General features: G+C 35.6%; 1 protein-coding gene and 1 pseudogene across 2 annotated transcripts; both read left to right on the top strand.

The window, feature by feature from the left end:
* Nucleotides 1–3,310: 3,310 nt before the first annotated feature.
* On the top strand, nt 3,311–4,321 carry LOC110311072 (annotated as a pseudogene). Its single transcript, XR_002379903.1, has 2 exons — nt 3,311–3,341; nt 3,399–4,321. The product of XR_002379903.1 is annotated as an olfactory receptor 4A15-like (transcript).
* Nucleotides 4,322–15,344: 11,023 nt separating this feature from the next.
* LOC110284085 (olfactory receptor 4A16-like) lies at nt 15,345–16,293 on the top strand. Its single transcript, XM_021149707.1, has one exon. The coding sequence runs from the start codon at nt 15,346–15,348 to the stop codon at nt 16,291–16,293; it is 948 nt and encodes a 315-aa protein (XP_021005366.1). The 5' UTR covers nt 15,345.
* The last annotated feature ends 5,529 nt before the right edge of the window (nt 16,294–21,822 follow it).

Raw genomic sequence — 21,822 nt, 5'->3', positions numbered from 1 at the left:
GACATTCCTTCAACATTAGAGCCCTTTTCTTTAGGATTTAATGTAGCCTGGGGACCAGCTGAGATACACGGCATTGTGGACTGAACAACTACTAGATTCTTGTACTTTCTATAGGAAGACAACTATTACTGGACTAGCTAGATCACAGCCTGTAAATCACTTCAATCAATCCACTTCTAATATATTCATTCTATCAGTTCTGTATCTATAGAGAACTCTGACTAATACAATAGCCTACAACATTAACTACTGTTTATACTTATGAATCAGGAAGAATAAATTTTAATTTTTTCTAAGCATAAACATACCTTATCAATCATCTGAACTGATAAGTGTATTATTGACTTACTTATATCTACCACTTCAGAGTATCTATCTATCTATCTATCTATCTATCTATCTATCTATCTATCTATCTATCTATCTATCTATCATCTATTTATCTTAGATCTATACCCAAACATCAGTGGTATACTTGAAATACAAGTAATTATTCTTTTCACTTTTATACCCATAAAACTCATCAAATACTTAAAAGAAAGTAAACAATAGTACTGATGCTTCTAAAATATGAATATATGCAATTTGACTATGCAGTTTAGCTTTCTTTGTAGACATTTTATACATAGAATATGTTCCTAAGAGACTTATGCATTAGACTGCTAGTTTTATGAACAATTTGTTAAATTTTAGTTATATTTTTATTGTCAATTTATAACTATTTTCCTATAGATATGTATTTCACTTTCATGCAATTCTATGGTCTCTCTCTCTCTCTCTCTGTGTGTGTGTGTGTGTGTGTGTGTGTGTGTGTGTGTGTGTGTCTTTCTTGTGTGTGTGTTATGGACTAGGGACTTCCAGGTCCATTTTACTGGCAATTCTCTGAGATATTTGAAAGACATAGAACAATCTCTCCCCTCTTTCTATTTCCTAACTCTTGTACTCATACAAATACACAGTCTACCATCTGGCCTGTAAAACTACATAAACTTAAAACTGTTTTCCACTTAAGGGAAATTTCTACATTTGAATTAAGCCTTTGGCAAATAGTTCTGAAATTAACATTCCTCTTATTCTGGTTATAAGATCAATTGTCAACAGAGAAAGTATATGTTAAACAATATATTCACAATGACTTTCATATACGCACTTTAATTTTTGAGCCATATTGGACTTTATTGTTTGGAAATTTGCCCTCAAGTTGTTAATTCATGACATTTTTCTCAAAGGTTATGTTTCTGTAAAATGTATAGTGATTGTCCTTATAGAATCTCTGGAGATGCATAGCCTGCCTTCACAATTACAATTAAAGTCCCAATGAATCTAATTAGAAGGAAATTACCATTGGACTTAAAATGATAGGATGGTTTGTCATTGTGTGCTGTATAAAATATCCACAGACTTTGTGCTCTCTTAAGAAATAGAGTCAAATGTGTGAAGCTGTCATCATTCAGGACTATTAGTCAGGTACCATATTCCTGAATTTGAGACAAATGTTTATATCCTTATTTAAATAACTAAGAATATATATTTATTTGCAAGGGTCTTTTAAAAATTCTTCTGAGGATAATCATCCCCATTAAGGGTTCAGTGTGACCTTTATAATGTATGTAGGTCCACATAAAAGTGTAATGCTTTTGGATGCCTTAATACATTTAAAAAAATCCAGAATATATTTTTCTGATTACTATTCTTAGTAATTAGTTCCTAGTGTAACTACTTGAGTGATCTTCCACTGAATAGGCAGTTGATAGAGTCAAGTCAGTCTTTCTCTTAGCATTGTTTAATATGTGAGGCATTGGAGAATGGCATAGCAATGCAGTTGTTGAATGAGTGGATTTAAAGATAACTAGCATGCAGCTTCTTCAAGTAATACATGTAGCAGGACAGATAAGAGGAAGAACAAAACCAGACAGGTTTAGTGAAGTGAGGGGTATAAATGAGCACAGAATGTATGAAGGTGACTCATTGAACATTATGTGGGGCAAAAGAACAGACTTTTTAATGAAATCTATATAAGTATGATGACATAATAATGAAATATGATGGAGAGAAATACAATGGAGAGAAAGGAAGGAAAAATATGAGAGTAGTGTTCTTGAGAGTGGTAAAGAGAAAGACAGGCTGTTTACATGGCTCAGCTTGTAAAGATGCCTGCTATGAAACCTTATGACTTGAGTTTCATTGTTCTCTAGGACCCACGTGGTGCATAAAGAGAACTGTCTCCTGCAAATTGTCCTCTGACCTCCTCATGTGTGCTGTGTTGTGTGCACATGTATATGGTATAGATTTTTGGTACATGAAATCATATTATCATTCTCTTCCTCTCTTCCTCCCTCTCTCAATTCTTTCCTCCTGTCAGTTTCATCTCTTCATATCAAAGTTCTTGATTCTTCCTACATCAATAGTAAAAATGTAACATATTTGTCGCAAAACATATTGTTTCATATTTTTTCATGAGAAGCACTTATAATAAACATGTGTATTATATTATGCTTATTTATGTTATTGAGCAGTCTTTTGGAGTAATTGTTACTCTTTTATGTGGACATTTTATATTTAATGCATTTTGTATTCTCTCTATTTATTACCATTTTATTTATTATTTTAAAGTTTGTTTCTTCATATGATTATAAATAAAACAGTGAAGTATATCTTCATGGACCTTGACTTTAATTTCTATGGGACAGATTTTAAAGGATAGATTGGTGAGATAATATGGTCTTATATTTTCTCATTCAATATATATTGTCAAATTGTGTCCAAAACATAAAATTTAAATATCCTTTTCAACTATTTGAGTAATTTATCGCTGACTCGATAGATATAAACTCACATATATTTTTTTCTTTTTCTGCTTATATTTGTGTTTCAACATCCTATAGTATTTTTCATGTATTTGCATGTATTTATTTTAATTGTTTTTTAAACATTAAAGTTAAGTTTTATGTAATTAAAAACTTATGTTTTATTTTTGAGATTATAATTTTCTCTATGATTAATTATTATTTAATTTCTTGAGTGCATTTTTCTTCTTTATATTAATGTACTTTAATTTTATATTATATCTTTAAACTATCTTTATTCTGCTTTTATTAGTGTATTAGCTTTATGTCTGATTTAATCAGTTACTGGGTTTTGTAAATATGACAGCTCATTTATTTCACAATTTGTTATTTTCCTGACTATGTCTTTAAAGTATTGCTCTTTTAGTTAACCTGTAACACCATTGAATTTGGAGACTCCTATTTGTGTTGTTAATAAGTTCTGGAATAAAATAAACCATGATCTCTATTTTCTTATTTCCAGAATGAATAAACACTATTTTAAAATTTCATGAAGTTACTGCTATCATTTCCAATACTTTGTTTGAACACTAACATAAAAATATACTGAAGAACACATGGAACAGAGAAACAATGTGACTGAGTTTGTTCTCTTGGGCCTGACTCAGAGTCCTGAAGGCCAGAAAATATTATTTGTTGTGTTCTTGGTCATCTATGTTGTGACAATGGCAGGCAATCTACTCATTGTTGTGACTGTTGTGGTCAGCCCAAGTTTAGATGCCCCCATGTACTTCTTTCTTGGCTACTTATCATTTATGGATGCTGTGTATTCAACCACAGTTACACCAAATATGATTATAGACTTACTCTATGAGAAGAAAACTATTTCCTTCAAAGCTTGCATGAGCCAGCTTTTCATAGGACACTTGTTTGGTGGAGCTGAAATCTTACTCTTAGTTGTCATGGCCTATGACCGGTATGTAGCCATCTGCAAACCCTTACATTATCTGACCATCATGAACCAACGTGTGTGTGTTTTGCTGTTGTTATTGGCCTGGTTTGGGGGTTTCTTGCATGCTGTAGTCCAACTTCTATTTGTATATAACCTTCCTTTCTGTGGTCCTAATATCATTGATCACTTCATCTGTGACATGTATCCCTTATTAAAATTGGCCTGCACAGACACCTATGTTATTGGCCTCACAGTTGTTGCCAATGATGGGGCAATATGTGTGGTCATCTTTATGCTGTTGGTCATTTCTTATGGGGTAATTCTTCACTCCCTGAAGAATCTCAGTCAGGAAGGAAGGCGCAAAGCCTTATCCACCTGTGGCTCCCATATCACTGTGGTAGTCCTCTTCTTTGTTCCCTGTATTTTTATGTATGTGAGACCTCCATCTACCTTACCCATTGATAAGTCATTGACAGTATTTTACACTGTTGTCACCCCCATGTTAAATCCCCTCATATATACTCTGAGAAATGCAGAGATGAAAAATGCCATGAGGAAACTTTGGGCAAGTAAAGGGAAATGAAGTGAAAGAGAAATCGACCATAAAATGATGGGCACTAAGAAAGGGAGTCACTCTTCTAGGGACTGCCACCCTAATAAAATATCTAATGCTATACATAATATAGAAATCCATAGGAAAGTCAGAAAATTATTTTATTACACTAAGTTTCTCCTCAATGTTAGTAAATAAGAGTAATGAAAATAATTATGTGAATTCTTTCAATGAACAATGTGCATTTTTAAGATTTTCACAAATGTAGAAAACATATTTTAAATTTGGGCAACTAAAAGATTTATCTGCCATAATTGATAATGTAAATTTATTTTACCTTATGGAAAATTCTTTTGTGTTTCTTAAATAAATTTAATTGATTTTTGAGAGCTGGGAAAATTATCACCAAGAATAAAGAAGTAATATATAGCTACCTGGATCATTCTTTACCTCTCACACTATTAAAGGCACATTAATATTTAAAATGTAATTTTAGTTTTATATTTAAAAGAGAGCTTTCTATGTAATTTTAAAAATTCTTAACATATTAGTATTAAATAGAAATAATATTGCAATTTTAATATTAATGATAAAGAGGCATATACACAGGTTCATAAAAATATCTAAATGAACAATGGAGATATATAGAAAAATATCAAATTTTCATATTTTCACAATTTGAAAGTCATATGAATTCATATGGTGGCTGGTATCTTTGCTAACATATTTTCATAGTTACAAAAACAACCCATCAGAGTTCTGAGCTTAGAATGCCTGATACTTTGCTAGTTTTTCAATGTCTGTCTCCTTAAGAGCTCGTGGCATATTGAAAGAGAATAGCTCTTGACTTTCGTATGTAAAAATAGCAGAACTCAGTCCATGAAGTAGAGTAATACATTGCAGAGTCATATTTTAGAAAATACCACAGTCAAGAAAACTGTTAGGAAAATATAGTTAAGAGAAAGAAAGTAATGGATTGGTTCAGAGTCTTCCTTGTACCATCCTACAATCTCTGGCTCTGAGTATCAGCCCCTATGGATGCTGTTTCCACAGAACCCTAGCCTAATCCTCCTGTCCAGAGTGATGCACTGCTAAATACTACCACTGGTAGTATTTGCAGACATATGTAAGAAAACATATAATACTTTTAGGGAGTCTTTGTGACACCGACCCAGGATGATTATTTCTCTAGATTCATTCATTTCAATGAAGTTTTCATAATTCCATTTTAACAACCGAGTACATTGTGTACATTTATGACAATTTCACTATCCATTCTTTCATTGATGACTATAATCATTGCCAAGTCAAATTCAAAAGAATGACCACATCACACAAAGAATTAAGATTTACAGTTGCTCCCCAAAATTTCAAGCTTCCCCTATTCCCAGGCCTGTGGTCAAAATAATAATTGCAATCTTGTCATTATTTAAACTTTAACTTTTGACTTTATTATACTTCAGAGAGCTTAGAACTCTGAGGTCAGCTACATGCATTTTCCTGTGAAGCTCTAATGATTAATGACATGGGCAAACCTGCCAGGCAGTGGCCAGAAAGAATCAAGTTGGTCCTTAACTCAGCAGTTCCACTAAATTTCTGCCTCTGCACATTGCACATAATGACTCTCCTAAGAGTCTCAGTGTTTTGACTTACTTTCACTAATATATAATTTTCTGAATTCTATATTTTCTTATCCATACATATCCAAAGGAGACCAGGAACCACTTCTCAAATGTACAAAAGTTATTTCATAACTTCAATAGCTTATTCCTTTCTCAGACTCTGCTTAGTTTTCTAATAATTTCTCCAAAAGTCTCTGTAAGGCCAACATTAACCTGAAACTACCATTGAGCAGTTATTGCCTTGTTTCCAAGATGAGAGCACAAAGCATGCACCTGGACCATTAGAACTGTGCTGTGCTGTGCCCTTATGCCTTAATTTTTAATTGTTTAAGAATCATTGCATCAAAGAACTTCTAGTTTCACAGAATTCATTAGAGCAGAAGAAGAGAGTAGGAAAGTCAGCTAGAATAGAATAATTATGCACACCAAGGCTAACTGAAAAGCAGTCACGCACAACTGAAACCTATACAGTCCTTATTCAGGGCTAAGGTTAAGAGAAATGGGAACAGCATTTTTTTTTTTTTTACAAAGAGCTTCAGTGGGTTACTGAGATGTCTGTTCAGCAGGCAGTCCCTTATTTCTAATGGCGAATATCCACTTATCAGTGAGTGCATATCATGTGTGTTCTTTTGTGATTGTGTTACCTCACTCAGGATGATATCCTCCAAATCCATCTATTTGTCTAAGAATTTTATAAATTCATTGTTTTTAATAGCTGTGTAGTACACCATTGTGTAAATGTACCACACTTTCTGTATCCATTCCTCTGTTGATGGACATACAGCTTCTTTCCAGCTTTTAGCTATTATAAATAAGGCTACTATGAACATAATGGAGTATGTGTCCTTATTACATGTTGGAGCATCTTTTGGATATACGCCCAGGAGTGGTATTGCTGGATCCTCTGGTAGTCCAATTTTCTGAGGACTTGCTAATGGCAGGTCCCATGGAGGGATGTGTCTCCTGGTTTTTAGGGTCCAATACATCCTTTTTTTTTTTTTAACAAAGACTTCCCATTGCCTTTTGAGATGTCTTATCCCGGCCTGCTGCAGGCAGTCTCTGTCATGGTATGCTGTCCCCAGCAGGCTATTTCAAATTAATGTTTCTTATGAATAGAGCACTTAGTCTTAAATGAATTGTCTTCACTAAACTCCTTCACTCAGGGATCAGGGAGCCATATAGAAGAGAAGATCAAAAAGATTATTAGGGAGTGGATGACAAAATCAACATGAAATTCCATCAAGGAAACAAAAAATGAGAAAAGTAAATATTGGAAATTAAAATACTAAATAAGACAAATGAAAATCACAAGATAAATATTGCTAACAGTCTCCACCAAGCAGAAGAATAACATGCATGGGAGACAAGTTTGAGTGCTGTATGCAAGGATTTATGAAGAAATTAAATAAGACTACAATATTAAAGAACATTGTGTTATTATCAAGATTCCTAACCAAATGACTGAAGAATCTGAGATAAAGGTGTAGTAAGTATACCAAAGGCATAACAGATAATTCCCAAAATTTCTTTTCCTTTTTTAGGTAAATGTTTCTGGATAACTTCATATACGAATGCTAAATTTCCATCATCCATGTCCAACTTTTCCCATGCCCCTTACCTACCCTCAGATTCATAACTATCTTTTCTTAAATTATTATAATTATTGCATATATATGTATGTAAACCCACTGAGTCAATTTAGCATCGTTTATTTCTTTGTGTGTCCATAGCTGGCCATTTGGGATTGGGCAATTTATATAAGAGGGCTTCCCTAAAAGAAATTGATTTCTGTTTCCTCATCAGCTATTAACCACTTGTAGCTCTTCATCTCGGGGCAGGCAGAAACACTGTGGAATTTTCCCCATCTATGTTAGGATGAAAAGTGGTGTTGTCATTATACAAGCTTTGTTCAAGCAAACTATAGAGTTCTGATCTCATGGGTGTATATTCCTTCTCATGTCTAGGGAATTTATCTAGATTTAGACATCTTACAGCTAGGGCTTATATTTCTGACTCACCTTCCATGGATTCTTTGAGCCTTAGGAGTAGGGGTTTGTAGTCTTCACCTGGTATAAAAAGAGGCCTCTTTGCTGAGGATTAAGAGCTATACTAATCTGTGGGCATATGGGTAACTATTTAGAATGTAGTTAGAGATTACAACTGTTTAGGAACATGGCATTAGTCCATTGTTCTCTGTCTGTCACTTCATCAGTCTTGGGTAGTGGGTATGTTTACTTCCAGTACCAGGGATGAATTCCCTTCCATGGATCAGGCCTTCATTCTAGCTGTATGGTGAAAGCCCATTCACAAAAAGGAGACTTCCACATGAGTGTCTAGTTCAGTTCCACCCAGGCCTCTGTCATGTGTGTAGTGTCATCAGCAATAGTGTATTATCTTCAACTTCTGAAAACAACTATGGGAAATGACAATAACTCATATATTCTTTAAAAAATATTTATTTCACTTATTTTGTTGTTTTTTATTTGGGGTTTGCATATATGACATTCCTTCCATTTGACTAATTCTCTATCATGCACTTCTAACCTGCCATTAAATCTAAATATTGAGTCCTACATTTTAACTAATATATTTTTCAGTATGTAAGCTTTCAAAATTCATATATTATCTCTAGTGATTTACAGATTCCTATAGTTTGAATTCATCTTTAAATATATCTTTTCTTTTTTATTAAACCACTCCAAAGATTTTTATTCTCTCAAACAAAAAAAGGTTTTTGTTTTGTTTTGTTTTCAATTGAATTAAAAATAAAATTACAGGTACGAAGAACAATATATCAGCTTTCTGTTCAAATGCATGCTTTTAGCATGATATAAAGTAAATTGTATAGAATAGTATGGAGATATTCTAACTGCAATTAAGTTTTAAACACTTTGCCAAATGTGTGTTGCTCAGTCATGCAAACAGTATTTTTTTAACATTTTCCAAATTTTTTATTAGATATTTTCTTCATTTACATTTCAACACAATGGAGTACTACTCAGCTATTTAAAACAATGGATTTTTGAAATTTCTAGGCAAATGGATCGATCTGGAGGATATAATCCTGAATGAGGTAACCCAAACACAAAAGAACTCACATGATATGTATTAACTGATAAGTGGATATTAGCCCAGAAACTTAGAATACTCAAGATACAATTTGCAAAACACATGAAACTCAAGAAGAAGGAAGACTAAAGTGTTGATACTTAGCCCCTTCTTAGAATTGGGAGCAAAATACCCATAGAAGGAGTTACAGAGACAAAGTTTGGAGCTGAGAGGAAAGGATGGACCATCCAGAGACTGCCCCACCTGGAGATCCATCACATAATCAGTCACCAAACGCAGACACTATTGCATATGCCAGCAAGATTTTGCTGAAAGACCCTGATATAGCTGTCTCTTGTGAGGCTATGACAGTGCCTGGCAAACACAGAAGTGGATGCTCACAGTCAGCTATTGGATGGAACACAGGGCCCCCAATGGAGGAGCTAGAGAAAGTACCCCAGGAGCTGAAGAGGTCTGCAACCCTATTGGTGGAACAACAATATGAACTAACCAGTACCCCCAGAGCTCATGTCTCTAGCTTCATAAGTAGCAGAAGGTGGCCTAGTTGGCCATCATTGGGAAGAGAGGCCCCGTGGTCTTGCAAACTTTTTATGCCCCAGTACAGGGGAATACCAGGGCCAAGAAGTGAGAGTGGGTGGGTAGGGGAGCAGGGTGGGGTAGGGTATAGGGGACTTTCGAAATAGTTTTTTTTTCTTATTATCTGCATCAACTCTATGTTTTTTCCTTTCTCTGTCTTCCAGTCACATTTTGTGTTCTTCATTTTTATGTTTTTATTTGAATGACAGATCAGGTATATAAAACAATTGAACAGACAAGTCAAGCTTGATTGTTTATAGTGTCCACTTCTTTGCAGACAATGAACTCATTTTGTTGTCTCTTAGGACAACAGCATCCCCACAGGTCATTGGCTCTTTTGTTTGTAAGGCTTTTGACTGCATTTCATAGTCTCTCTGTATTATTCTTTTTTTGATATTTGGGACTGAGAAATGATCCTTTCAATTTCATATGTGACAAACACATAATCTCTTTTCAGTATTCTGGAGTGGTACCAGATCTAGGTTATAGAGAATTTCTATGAATCTGGTGTATCTGGTGGCAATGCACTATGATAAAACTCCCTATGTATTTCTCTTTCTTTTCTTTCTTTCTTTTTTTCTTAAACTTTTATTAGCAAAATGGCATGTCTTCATTTTCCATGTGATAAGGCCAACCAAGCAGGAAATTTTTCTAATATTCAGTCTTGTTTAGCTCTCCTCTACCTATTTCTCATCATGGGTATGGGTGTGACTGTGCACATGTATGCATCTGTCATCTCCAATCACTGTCTCTTTGAAAAATATGTCAAACACTCGTGTTTTCATGCATCTAAAGGGAAAAATTAATTTGCCTACCTTGTGTATATTACCTTCTCCTCAGCATCATTGGAGGGTTTGGTGAGGCAGATGAGAGAGATAAAAAGATGTTTGGTTTTATTCTTGCATGGGATTACCATTAACATTAAAGTCAACAGCAAAAACATGATAACTCTGTGTGGTATTATGACTTTGGATACAGTATGCTAGCTTTTCCACACCAATAATATTACAAGCCCTAGAGAGACTTTTATTTGTAAAAAGGTTGCTCGAATGGTATGGGAGATGTCCTGGATGTTCCCAGCTTCTGTAAACAAAACAAGAAGGCAAAGCTAGTATCAAGAATAAAATGTGAGAGGATCATGGGAGAAGTAAAAATGCGAGTTCAAATTGAAAGAAGAAATATGTCAGGAGGATACTTAGTTAGGGTTTCCTAGAAATAGTCAGGTTTTCTTCAAACTTGTTCTACAGAAAATAATGAATCAAAGGAAGTCTTTAAGCTGGGCACATCTGTCTTAGAAGTGATGGTTTCTGAAATTAAGTTGAGCATGTTGCTTTTTAATGTGGCACATAATAGAAAGCTGAGAGGATAGGTATTCTCCCTCTGTATGAGCTTTCCTTTGTGCCGTAGGGGTCTGTGATACGTCTTGGATCAAAGAGCTAGTTGAATCAGACATGAATTTGTCATGGCTAAGAACTGAGGTCAAACACTCCAGGTAGATATCAACTGCAGCAGACATTACAAAACCTTCTAGAATGTGAATCTACCTAAGGGGAATGAATACTATTATAATTTCTGACCAGTCATAAGAGGGAAATGGATACACATGTGTTGTGAAGGTAAAGGGCATGGTGTGCGGTTTCCTGAAGTGAAAAACCACCAAATAAATAAATAAAGGCAACCAAATAGTCTTTTTGCCCTGATTTGTGAATTAGAAAAGGTAAGTGGAAAGAATATTACATACAGAGTCAGTAAACCTGAGCTGAAATACTACCTCCAGTTTTTGTTGTTGATCTGACTTGAAGAGCTGAGTCTCAGTGTCCATGGTTAAAGCATGAAGGTAACATTAATTGACACAGTTGAAAGACCAAGGACAAATACCACTAAATGAGTACAAAACTCACTTCATTTACACTTTGTGCAGTGAGGAGGGAGATTATATGCAGTATTCATTCACCTTGGGTAGTTTCACATTCCACATATTTTTCTTAAAGAAGCATATTCCAATTTTGACCCCGTGTAGGCATCGAATGGTCTACAAACACTTTCACTTCACTCAGACTTAAAGAAGCCTTAGTAGTTCTTTGAATTCAGTTTGGAGACACAGGAAATTTTATCCATTAAAAAACTTCATTTATTGATCCACTCTTCTGAAATTGTCAGCTTTCAATTTGTCAGAAAAATGAGATAAACTTCAAATTAATTTATTTTTATTTCTTACAACTACATCTCTTCTGGTGTACATATTAGCTCATAATTCTGTAATGATAATTTGTATCATGATGTCTTTATGTTGATAATTTTTACAGAATTAAGTATGTTTCATAGTGCATAGTGTTTAACTTAGAAGAAATACATATAACATTTGGGATTGATGGTTTTGTTTCATTTAGTTTGGAAGTTGTAAACAGACAACTTGTAATGAAGTTTGTTTACATGGGTATTTATGACATCAAAGATCCCGTGTCTGACTAAACATACTATATCTGTTCACTGGAGCTGATGGGATGCCAAGATAAGAAAAACAGTGGAAGCCCTCAGGCATTGTGTACACATTGAAAAAGAATTGTTTTCCCTGTCTTTAGTTTGCTATACAAATTCAGTATATTATTCAATTCATACTATACTGAAAAGAAGTGAAATGATTGACACCGTAAACATCCTTACAACTTCCTCTGATTCAGAGTCAGAGCATAACCAAAGCCTCCATTCTAACAGTGCACAACTTACACAGACCATCTTCTGAAGAGCTAGATATCAGTGCTGCAGTCTAAAGTTCTGAGTTCTCTGGCTTTACACATAGAGCTGCTTGGCTGGAGTGAGCCTTACAGAGGAATGCCATTGTGTGCTTGGTGGTTGGAGTGGAGGATAGGCATGTGCTCTCCTTCAAAATGTTCTAAATACTATTGGACTTACTAAATATTTGATCATTTACAATTCATATTTTATTAATCATTGCAAATCAGAATTTTTCACTTCATCTTATAGGTTCATTACATTACAAATAAGTCAGAATCTCCTGGCAGCCCTCTTTTCTCTAGAGACTTGACCAAGGAAGAAACTTGTTTGGAAGAGCTTGCTGAATTTGAATTTGTTCCAAATAGTCTAACAAATAAATCTATTACGGTTGCAGTCCCTTGTCTCTTAATGTTAAACTAGTGATGACATAAAAGCTGTAAGCTGTATCTGCACATATAAAGGAAGGAGTTGTTCTTCAGGTAGAATGGCCTGAGGGCATTTTGAGAATTCCATTTGTTCAAGCAAGACGATGCCTTATTTGTATCACATTCCTCAGACTAGCATGCTCTCTTCTCATATCTATGACTGCTCCCAGAATTTTCTAAAAGGTTTGAATTTCCTTGGTGAAATTGTACAGATGTGCAAATAGTTATTCTAATTAGGAAGGAAGAAGTTTTTCCATAAAAAAAATGATTCTTGAAAATAAAATAGAAAACTGCTTATACTTGTGGAAAACCTTAATCATCTTTTCTAAGAAATTAACTTGACAGTTTGGATTGGTAAATAGAGGCACTAACACTTAGGCAGTTAACTGTAAATATGTCTATCATGAGTCCTCATAGCAGAGTCAGTTTTCATTGTTCCACAAGAAATGATTTAGAAAAAAAATTTGTGTGTGTTTTTTTAAGGAAAAATTGTGTTGCTAAATTTTGAGTTTGTATATTTGATATATGAAATTATATTCCAGATTAGGTTGATTTCCCTAACAGAATTTTGCACAGCAATGAAAATATATATCTTTATTTCTCCAAGAAGCTTTTGTTTCCTAGCAGGTAAGGATTTTCACCTACTGTTATATAGTAAATGTTGATTTTAAGTGATTTTATATTATGAGACATTTAGGGGGCACATCATGGTTGCCATCTAGTGAAATAGCAGATTCTCTCTGGTCCCTGTTTTATTTTATCTTCTCTAGATTTGTTTTTCTTACTTTGTTTCTAGTCTTCCTTTGATTAGGCTTGTCACTCTACACTATAATTCATGTTTGTGCGTGTGTGTGTGCTTGTGTGTGTGTGTGTGAGTGTGTGTCTGTCTGTATGAAAAGTGTGCACATGTCTCTCTTCATAGTCATCTAATATCTGTGTATGTATTTGCTTCTATTTAAAATCGGTAAATATTATATTTTCTTATAAATGTGTTTATACCAAAACAAATAAGCCTAAAATAGATATAATCCTAACATAGTAGCTTCTAATGTAGCAGTTGCCATAGTCATGAATTTATTTACCTTGTTTAATTGAAACATTTTAAAAGCAGGGTCATAAATATAACCCTTTTATTTTTTCAAATCAGTGTATTAAACAGGCAATGGGCAAGATTTTAAAAGCTGGCAGGACAAGGAATATGAAGTAATTGGTCCATGTAATAGTAAGATAATTACTTTTTTATGTTAGTATTTGCTTTTTAACATGCATTATGTCCCAACTTCAATTTCCCTTCCCATCACTTTTCCCAGTTCCCTCCATCCCCCCCATATCTACTCCTCCTCCATTTCCCTTGAAAAAAAAAGAACAGTCCTTCTCGGGATATCAACCAAACATATCATAACAAATTACAATATGGCTAGGCACAAACACTCACATCAAGACTGGATGAGACGGTCCAGTAGGAGGAAAAATATGCCACGCTCAGGCAAAAGAGTCAGATTCACCTCCACTTCCACTGTTAGGACTCCCACAAAAACACCAAAGCAACACAACCAAAGCTTAAATGCAGAGGACCTATGTCAGACCCACAAGGTTCTCTGTACCCTTGTGTCACTCTCAGTAAGCTCTTATGTGCCCCACTTAGTTGATTCTGTATGACATGTTCTCATGGTGTCCTCAACCCTTTTTGCTCTAGAATCCTTCCTTTTTCTTTTCTGTGGGGCTCCTCTGGCTTTTCCTAGTGTTTGGTTGTGAGTCTCTGCATCTGCTCCCATGAGTTCCTGGATAATGGCCTCTGATGGCAATCAGCACTGATTATGGGAACAGCAGAATATCATTAGGAATCAGTTTACTGATTTTTCTTTTCATTTTTTGCCAGTCATATTTGAATCTACCCTGGGCCCCTGAACTTACCAACCTCTGGTTCCTGGTTATCCAGGTAGTTTCAGGTGTGAGTTCTCTCTCATAGCATGGGCCTTCAAGTGGATTAGTTATAAGTTGGTCACTCCCACATACATGTTCTGTGTCATTATCCCATACATCTTGTAGGTTGAAGTTGTTGGTTATTTCATGTAGTATCTTGAGATTCAGTGAGTAATTCAAAAGACTGAGCATCCTTTGAGACATGAATAACTGACCACCTTACATATATATATTGTGAAATATTTCTATAAGATATGTTTTGATGATATATACAATTTATGCATACATATATTTTATATACCTGTTGACAGATACAACTCTATCATTTCAAAGAACTAACTCTATATCTTCTTATATATTTGTGAATAGCTGACATTACTAAGAAGTGGGTTTGTTGTAATCAGGAACTGTTTCTTTGTTTATTGTGGCTTGGGTCTCTGTTAATTTACTAAGACTTAGAGTCAGAGACATTAATTGAAATGCTTCAAATGAAATCATCTGAGGAACACAAAATCTCTAAGAGAAAATCTACTGTTCTAGTTAAATGAGAACCTGGATAGATGCTACTAAATGCTTCCTACATGTTTGCTACTATAGAAGATAAAGATGAAGATGTGCTTCAGAATAGAATAGATTCATGATCTTTTCATTATATCATTGCAGATTTTGTTTTCCCAGTGAGAAACAATCCAAATATATTTAAATGGGACAGAGAAACAATGTCACAGAATTTGTCCTCCTGGGACTCACTCAGGATCCAGCTGGACAGAAAGCATTGTTTGTCATGTTTTTACTCATCTACATTGTAACAATGGTGGGCAACCTGCTTATTGTGGCCACAGTGATTGCCAGCCCCTCCTTGGGCTCCCCAATGTACTTCTTCCTCTCTTATTTGTCAATCATGGATGCTGTTTATTCCACTTCCACATCACCCAAGTTGATTATGGACTTACTCTCTGACAAAAAGACTATCTCATTCTCAGCTTGCATGGGCCAACTCTTTACTGAGCATTTATTTGGTGGTGCTGAGGTCTTCCTGCTGGTGGTGATGGCCTACGATCGCTATGTGGCCATCTGTAAGCCCCTTCACTATTTGACCATCATGAACCGGCAGGTTTGCATCCTTCTGTTGGTGATAGCCTGGGTTGGTGGGTTTGTACACTCCGTGATTCAACTTGCTTTTGTGTCTACTCTCCCTTTCTGTGGACCCAATGTCATTGATCACTTTATCTGTGACATGTACCCACTCTTGACACTTGCATGCATTGACACTTACTTCATTGGACTTACTGTGGTTGCGAATGGTGGAGCAATCTGTATGGTCATTTTAATTCTTCTCCTAATCTCGTATGTATTCATCCTAAACTCTCTTAAAAACTACAGTCAGGAAGGGAGACGTAAAGCCTTATCCACTTGCAGCTCCCACATCACTGTGGTGGTGCTTTTTTTTGTCCCCTGCATTTTTATTTATGTTAGACCAGTGTCTAACTTTCCCATTGATAAGTCGATAAGTGTAGTTTTTACAGTTATCACTCCCATGCTGAACCCTTTAATATATACTCTGAGAAATTCAGAGATGAAAAATGCAATGCAAAAACTCTGGTGTAAAACATCAACTACAGGCAGAGTAAGAGTGCATTCCCCACACTGAGGACTTCTGTTGTATTTCTTAAGTAATAGACAGCCAGAAGATTTTAACAAATTAAACTGTACCCACTTAGTTCCTGAATAGGTATTAATAAAGTATTAATACCCTAATAGGTATTGTTGATACTACATTATTTTATGATAAATCTAATTATAGAAGATTATTAAAATAGTTCTACTTAGATAGGTAGATTATAAAACTATGTTGCCCTTGAAAACATTTCAATTTTATTCAATTTATAACTTACAAGAATATGTGTTTTATAAAAGTAGAAAACACACTACTGCCTTAAAAGACTGCTGTCAAACAAAAAGGTTCCCTATGAATGCTGAGTCCGGAATGGCCTTGGTGGATACAGAATGACATGGTTCCTGCCCCTGGGACAGGCCAGCAGACATGGGTCTCTACGAGTATCGATGGTTGCCATGGGTATGAGGCTTGTTTGTATAATATTGTACTTATTTTGCACTCTTCTTTTAAGGAATGTTAACCCTTCTGACTCCGTCAGACAGCACAAGCCCAGGAGGCAGAAGTGTGGCTGATGTCTCAGCAAAATGACAAACTCTGGGATCTTCAAGAGGATACAAGGGCAGGCAGATTCCTGAATTCAAGGTCAGCCAGGGACACAGGAAGGTTAGGGACAGCTGTAGTAGAATGGGTCCTTTCCAGCTAGCTTATCTGTGCTTAACTCTAAATCTGTTTGCAAAGTGAAAAGAAAATATGTGCTTGAAGTTTCCTAAGAATTCAGGTGTGTGTGTGTGTGTGTGTGTGTGTGTGTGTGTATGCTGGGGTGTGTCTGGATGCTGATTCATAGGATAATCAAAAGGAAACCTGGAGTAAATGACTGATTGTATGTAAATTATGTATTATTATTACTGGGCTTATGATATGTAGGTGAAGAGCTATCCAGGGAACTGTTGAGAATAGCAAAAGAGAACTGCTTTGGAGAGCTGACTAGAGCAGAAGAGAGAAAGAAAGAGAGAGGGGAGAGGGAGGGAGAGAGATGGGAAGAGGGAAAGGAAGGGGCAGAGGGAGAGGGAGAGAGAAACAGAGGGAGATAGAGACAGAGGGACAAGGAGAGACACACAGAGAGGCAGTGAGACAGGGCAGTGAGACAGAGACAGAGAGAGACAGACAGAGAGAGACAAAGAGAGCTGTCTAGAAATCTCCAGAGAGGCTGGAGAGATGGGTCTTCCAGAGGTCCTGAGTTCAATTCCAAGCAACCACATGGTGGCTCACAACCATCTGTAATGGGATCTGATGCCTTCTTCTGGTGTGTCTGATGGGAGTGACAGTGAACTCACATATAATAGAAATCTCCAGAGGAAGCAAATCAGAGAGAAAGAAAGCAGAAAAAATGGAAGCAGAGCAGGCTGGCTGGAAAGCTGTCTCCTGCTGAGCATAGGCTGCCAGCATGGACCCAGGATTTGACTTTGAGTCCTTTGTCTTTGCTGCTCCCAGACATCCCTTCTTTCAGAGTCCCTCTCCAGGGGGAGCCTGGTCCTTGGTAATTTGCCACAGTGGATAGGGAAAAGCCAATGAGGCAACAACCCTACACAAAGAAATACAAACAGCTGAGTAAAGCTAAGAAGGATAAAACTCCTCCCACTTCTTCCCTATTTGGGAAATTTAATGTGAATTTTAGATCAATTGCTTTCTTATTAAAATAAATATTAGTTTTTTTCTTTATTTTTTCTTTTCTTTTTTAGTTTTATAAACTGTTCTTGTTTTAATTTTAAGATTGTAAATTAATTACATTTCTCCCTTCCCTTTCCTCCTCCTTAACCCTCCCTTATATCCTTCAGAGATAGATTCCAGACTTGATCACACACAAAACAACTCCGAAAAGCCTATGTTCAAACAAAATTGAAGAATTGTGATTGTCTTTATAAGAATTAAAATGATAATTAGGGAATTATAAGAGATTGACAAGTGTAAGTTATCTGTCTCTGTGCCTTAGAGCTCCTCTTAGAGTTTGTTTCACAGAGAAAGGGAGGCTGTTCTAGTATGGTTGATCAACGGAAGTGAAATGCTTTCTCAACAATGATAGCATGAAATTCTCTGTGACATATTGAAAAACAACTTATGCCTAAAACATCATGTATTCTCAATGTGAGAATCAAGTGAAGCTAGCAGCATACAGAAAATAATTACAGTATAGAAAGATTTTTCACATTTTGAGAAATAAAATAGGTTAAATACTCAAATCTTACTGAGTTATTTCACATATTGCTTATTGCCTTTATTCTGATCAAAATGAGAACTGATAAGAACACACATTGATAAACTAGGTTATAAATCAAAGAGATTGAGCAGAGACTATCTTCTAGCTCTGCAACTTCAAGGGCAGATCTGCTGAATGAAATGAAGCAGTAATGTGAATGAGACACATATCTATGGTGTATCATAGCAACCTTCTAATGAAGTCTCCGCTGTACATGTTCTCTTGTACTAACAAATTGCTGTGTGTGGAATTCACTTACTTGCTTCTTGTCAAAATGCTTCCATCTGTGGGTGAATGTTATACTCATATTTATATATAAAATAGATATCTCCTAATAGATAAAATTCTATCCTTTATCCAAATGTTAGTTCAAGAGGTATATTGTAAATCATGTTTATATTTTCAATTAAATTAACACAGATCCGGATTATTTATTATGATTCAATACTCACGATTTTGACAAGGCATAGATCTAAGTACCTAAGATTTAATTTAAAAACCAAACAATGTAACATTGAGAATTATGTGTTTTGGATTTTCCCATGATAAAAGTAACAAAAGAGACAACCCTGGAAGTTAATTAAGTTGCTGATGGCCACATAGGTGAGATAGTCTGTGAGTGTAGTGCATTTGGTCCATTGTTCATCCCTCCGTTTCTTCTTTCCAGAATGGTCGCCTCTATTATCATCTGTCACTGTACACACTGGTTTTGAAATGTAGAGTTGTTTACTGTTCACTATAGTCATTGAATTCTTCATCCCAGTAACTACTGATGGAGGTTTTTCAAGTAAGGAAATTAATTGAAAAATTGCTGTTATAAAATATATATAAATAGTTTATTCAGAATAATGACAGAAGACTTCATTCATGGAATAACTCATTCATGGGCTTCTTCCTAGTTTCATGCATGTCCTGTTTTTCTCAGCTCTTGTCTGCAATATGCTTTATAAAAGAGTAATAGGGCAGAGAAACAATGTCACAGACTTTATCCTCCTGAGCTCACCCAGGATCCTGTTGGGATGCACCTGGTGTGTTGGAGAGTTTGAATGGCCAGTGTTCAGAGGTCACTTACTTCAATTTCTTTATCTTCCAATCTGCAAATAGAAGCATGTAATTATACTTAAAACCAATGACTTCTTGGAGCTTTCCCCAAACTATGCTACTTTATTTATTTCTGAAAGTTTACATTGAACTTCTAGTTTTGATTTCTATTTTCAGAAAACCTTGTATTTTAACTACCCATCTTTCAAGTTTCCACTTTCTCCAATATCACTGCATATCTTACTATAACAGTATGAAAAAAAATACTAGATTCTAACACAGGAATCAGTAATTTAGATGAATTGGTTTAGTTTACCTAAATATAATTAACAAAGTCAAGATCAGACATAGAGATGTGATATGACTTCAAATAGATAGGTGTGTGCTGTACAGGATTATAGCTCTCCACAAACGAGAAAGCCTTATGAAATAATTGTTCTGGTAACACACTGTCTTTATGGGTCTCAGGTCTTCTTTCTGATGGTGATAGTCTATGATTGATATACAGCCATCTGTAAGCCCCTGCACAATTTGCCCATTATGAACTGTCAGGTTTGTGTGGGGAGGAACCTCCTGGCCTGGAGAGGGTTGAGACAAGACACAGAGCAGGACTCTGGTGTGGCTTTAAAGATTGAGAGTCTCTGACATTCTAGCTCTCTACTGTACTGAAATGCTGATGATAACTTCTAAAATGTCCTAAATACTTCCCTGCCTTTTCTGAGGATAAAAAGCTGCTGGCTTAGGTGATTGACATCTGTAGCCTAACAGTGGAGATTAAGTAATGCGGCCTTTGTCCTATCTCAACAGAAACTGGGTGGCTCTAACTTTGAGCATGCTAGAAAAGTTTGTAGGAAGGAAAAAAGGACACTTTGGAAAGTGATTATAATATTTATTTCTAAGCTGTAAAAATTACCTATGAAAGCTCTCTAAGAAAATGAAAAAAAGCATAAAGATCCTAAGTTGGGCAGGAATTTTTTTTTTTTTTTGCTTTTCTCTTTGTCCTCAGTACTTATATATCTTTCAGAATCCATGATCACATGGTAAAAGTTCATCATGAATATATAAGTTGAATAAGAAGTTTACAACAGTGAATATTACATACATATCCATTAGGAGTAATTACCTTGCTAAACATTTATCACCTGCCATAGCTCCATTGAAAACCATAACTGTTATTTGTGAAGTTTTATATAGATAAACTCAGTCAATATTTTATCATCTGTCCTATCACCTCTAACAAATCTTTAATTCCCTTTTTATGACCTTTGGTTAATGATTTTATAACCTGTTGGACTGTGCTCTGAGTAGTAAAATGTCTGGTTACTATCTAGAAGCAATTAACTGGTGACACATGGGAGACTGGCAGAGTTCTCATTGCAGATTTGACTATTAGAAGAGACTTAATAGCAGTTCCACTATAAAAGAGCTTAATAAATACTGATATAATTATAGATATTTTTATAGGATCACCATAAGGAATTGAGAAGTCATCTATTTGACTACAGTGTCACTACAAGACAGTATATCTTTGTAGTTCTGCAGAGTACAGAGATCTGCTCAAAAGGGGTGGGCTAATAACTAGTGATTGTCATATATGTTTAATAATAACAGGAAAAGCTTATTAATAGGAGAAATCTTTCCTAAAATGATTTTCTCCTAGCCCTTGCCTACCCAAGTTCTGTTGTAGAGGTTAATCTAAGCTGGTCAACTCAGGAAGATGGCCAACCTCTACTCCTCTACTTTACTTCTTTTACTTCTGTTTTCTTCTTCTTCTTCTTCTTCTTCTTCTTCTTCTTCTTCTTCTTCTTCTTCTTCTTCTTCTTCTTCTTCTTCTTCTTCTTCTTCTTNTCTTCTTCCTCTTCTTCCTCTTCTTCCTCTTCTTCCTCTTCTCTCTGTCTCTCTCTCTCTGTCTCTCTCTCTCTCTGCCTTTCTCTGCCCCTAGTACCCTCTTAACCCCTCTCCCCATACCCAAACTATTCTACCCTATACGGTCGTGTGGCTGGTCCCTCAGGGGAAGGGATGCCTCGGCATGAGCCCGCTACTGAGGCACCCCTTTCCCCCATACCTGACTACACCTTGATAGAACATATCCTCCTTCTCTTTGTCTTTTTATAACCAGTACTTGCATTCATTGACACCTATTTTACTGCCCCCACAGTTGTTGCCAATAGTGGGGAGATCTGTATGGTAGTCTTCTGTGGAGTCCTTATAAAATCTCTCTTTTTTTTTGGTTCTTAAATATTTATATTTGCATAAGCAGCAGCCAT

This window comes from Mus caroli, chromosome 2 (genome assembly GCF_900094665.2).
Source record: "Mus caroli chromosome 2, CAROLI_EIJ_v1.1, whole genome shotgun sequence".
Taxonomy (NCBI): domain Eukaryota; kingdom Metazoa; phylum Chordata; class Mammalia; order Rodentia; family Muridae; genus Mus; species Mus caroli.
This window is presented reverse-complemented; position numbering and strand designations above follow the sequence as displayed.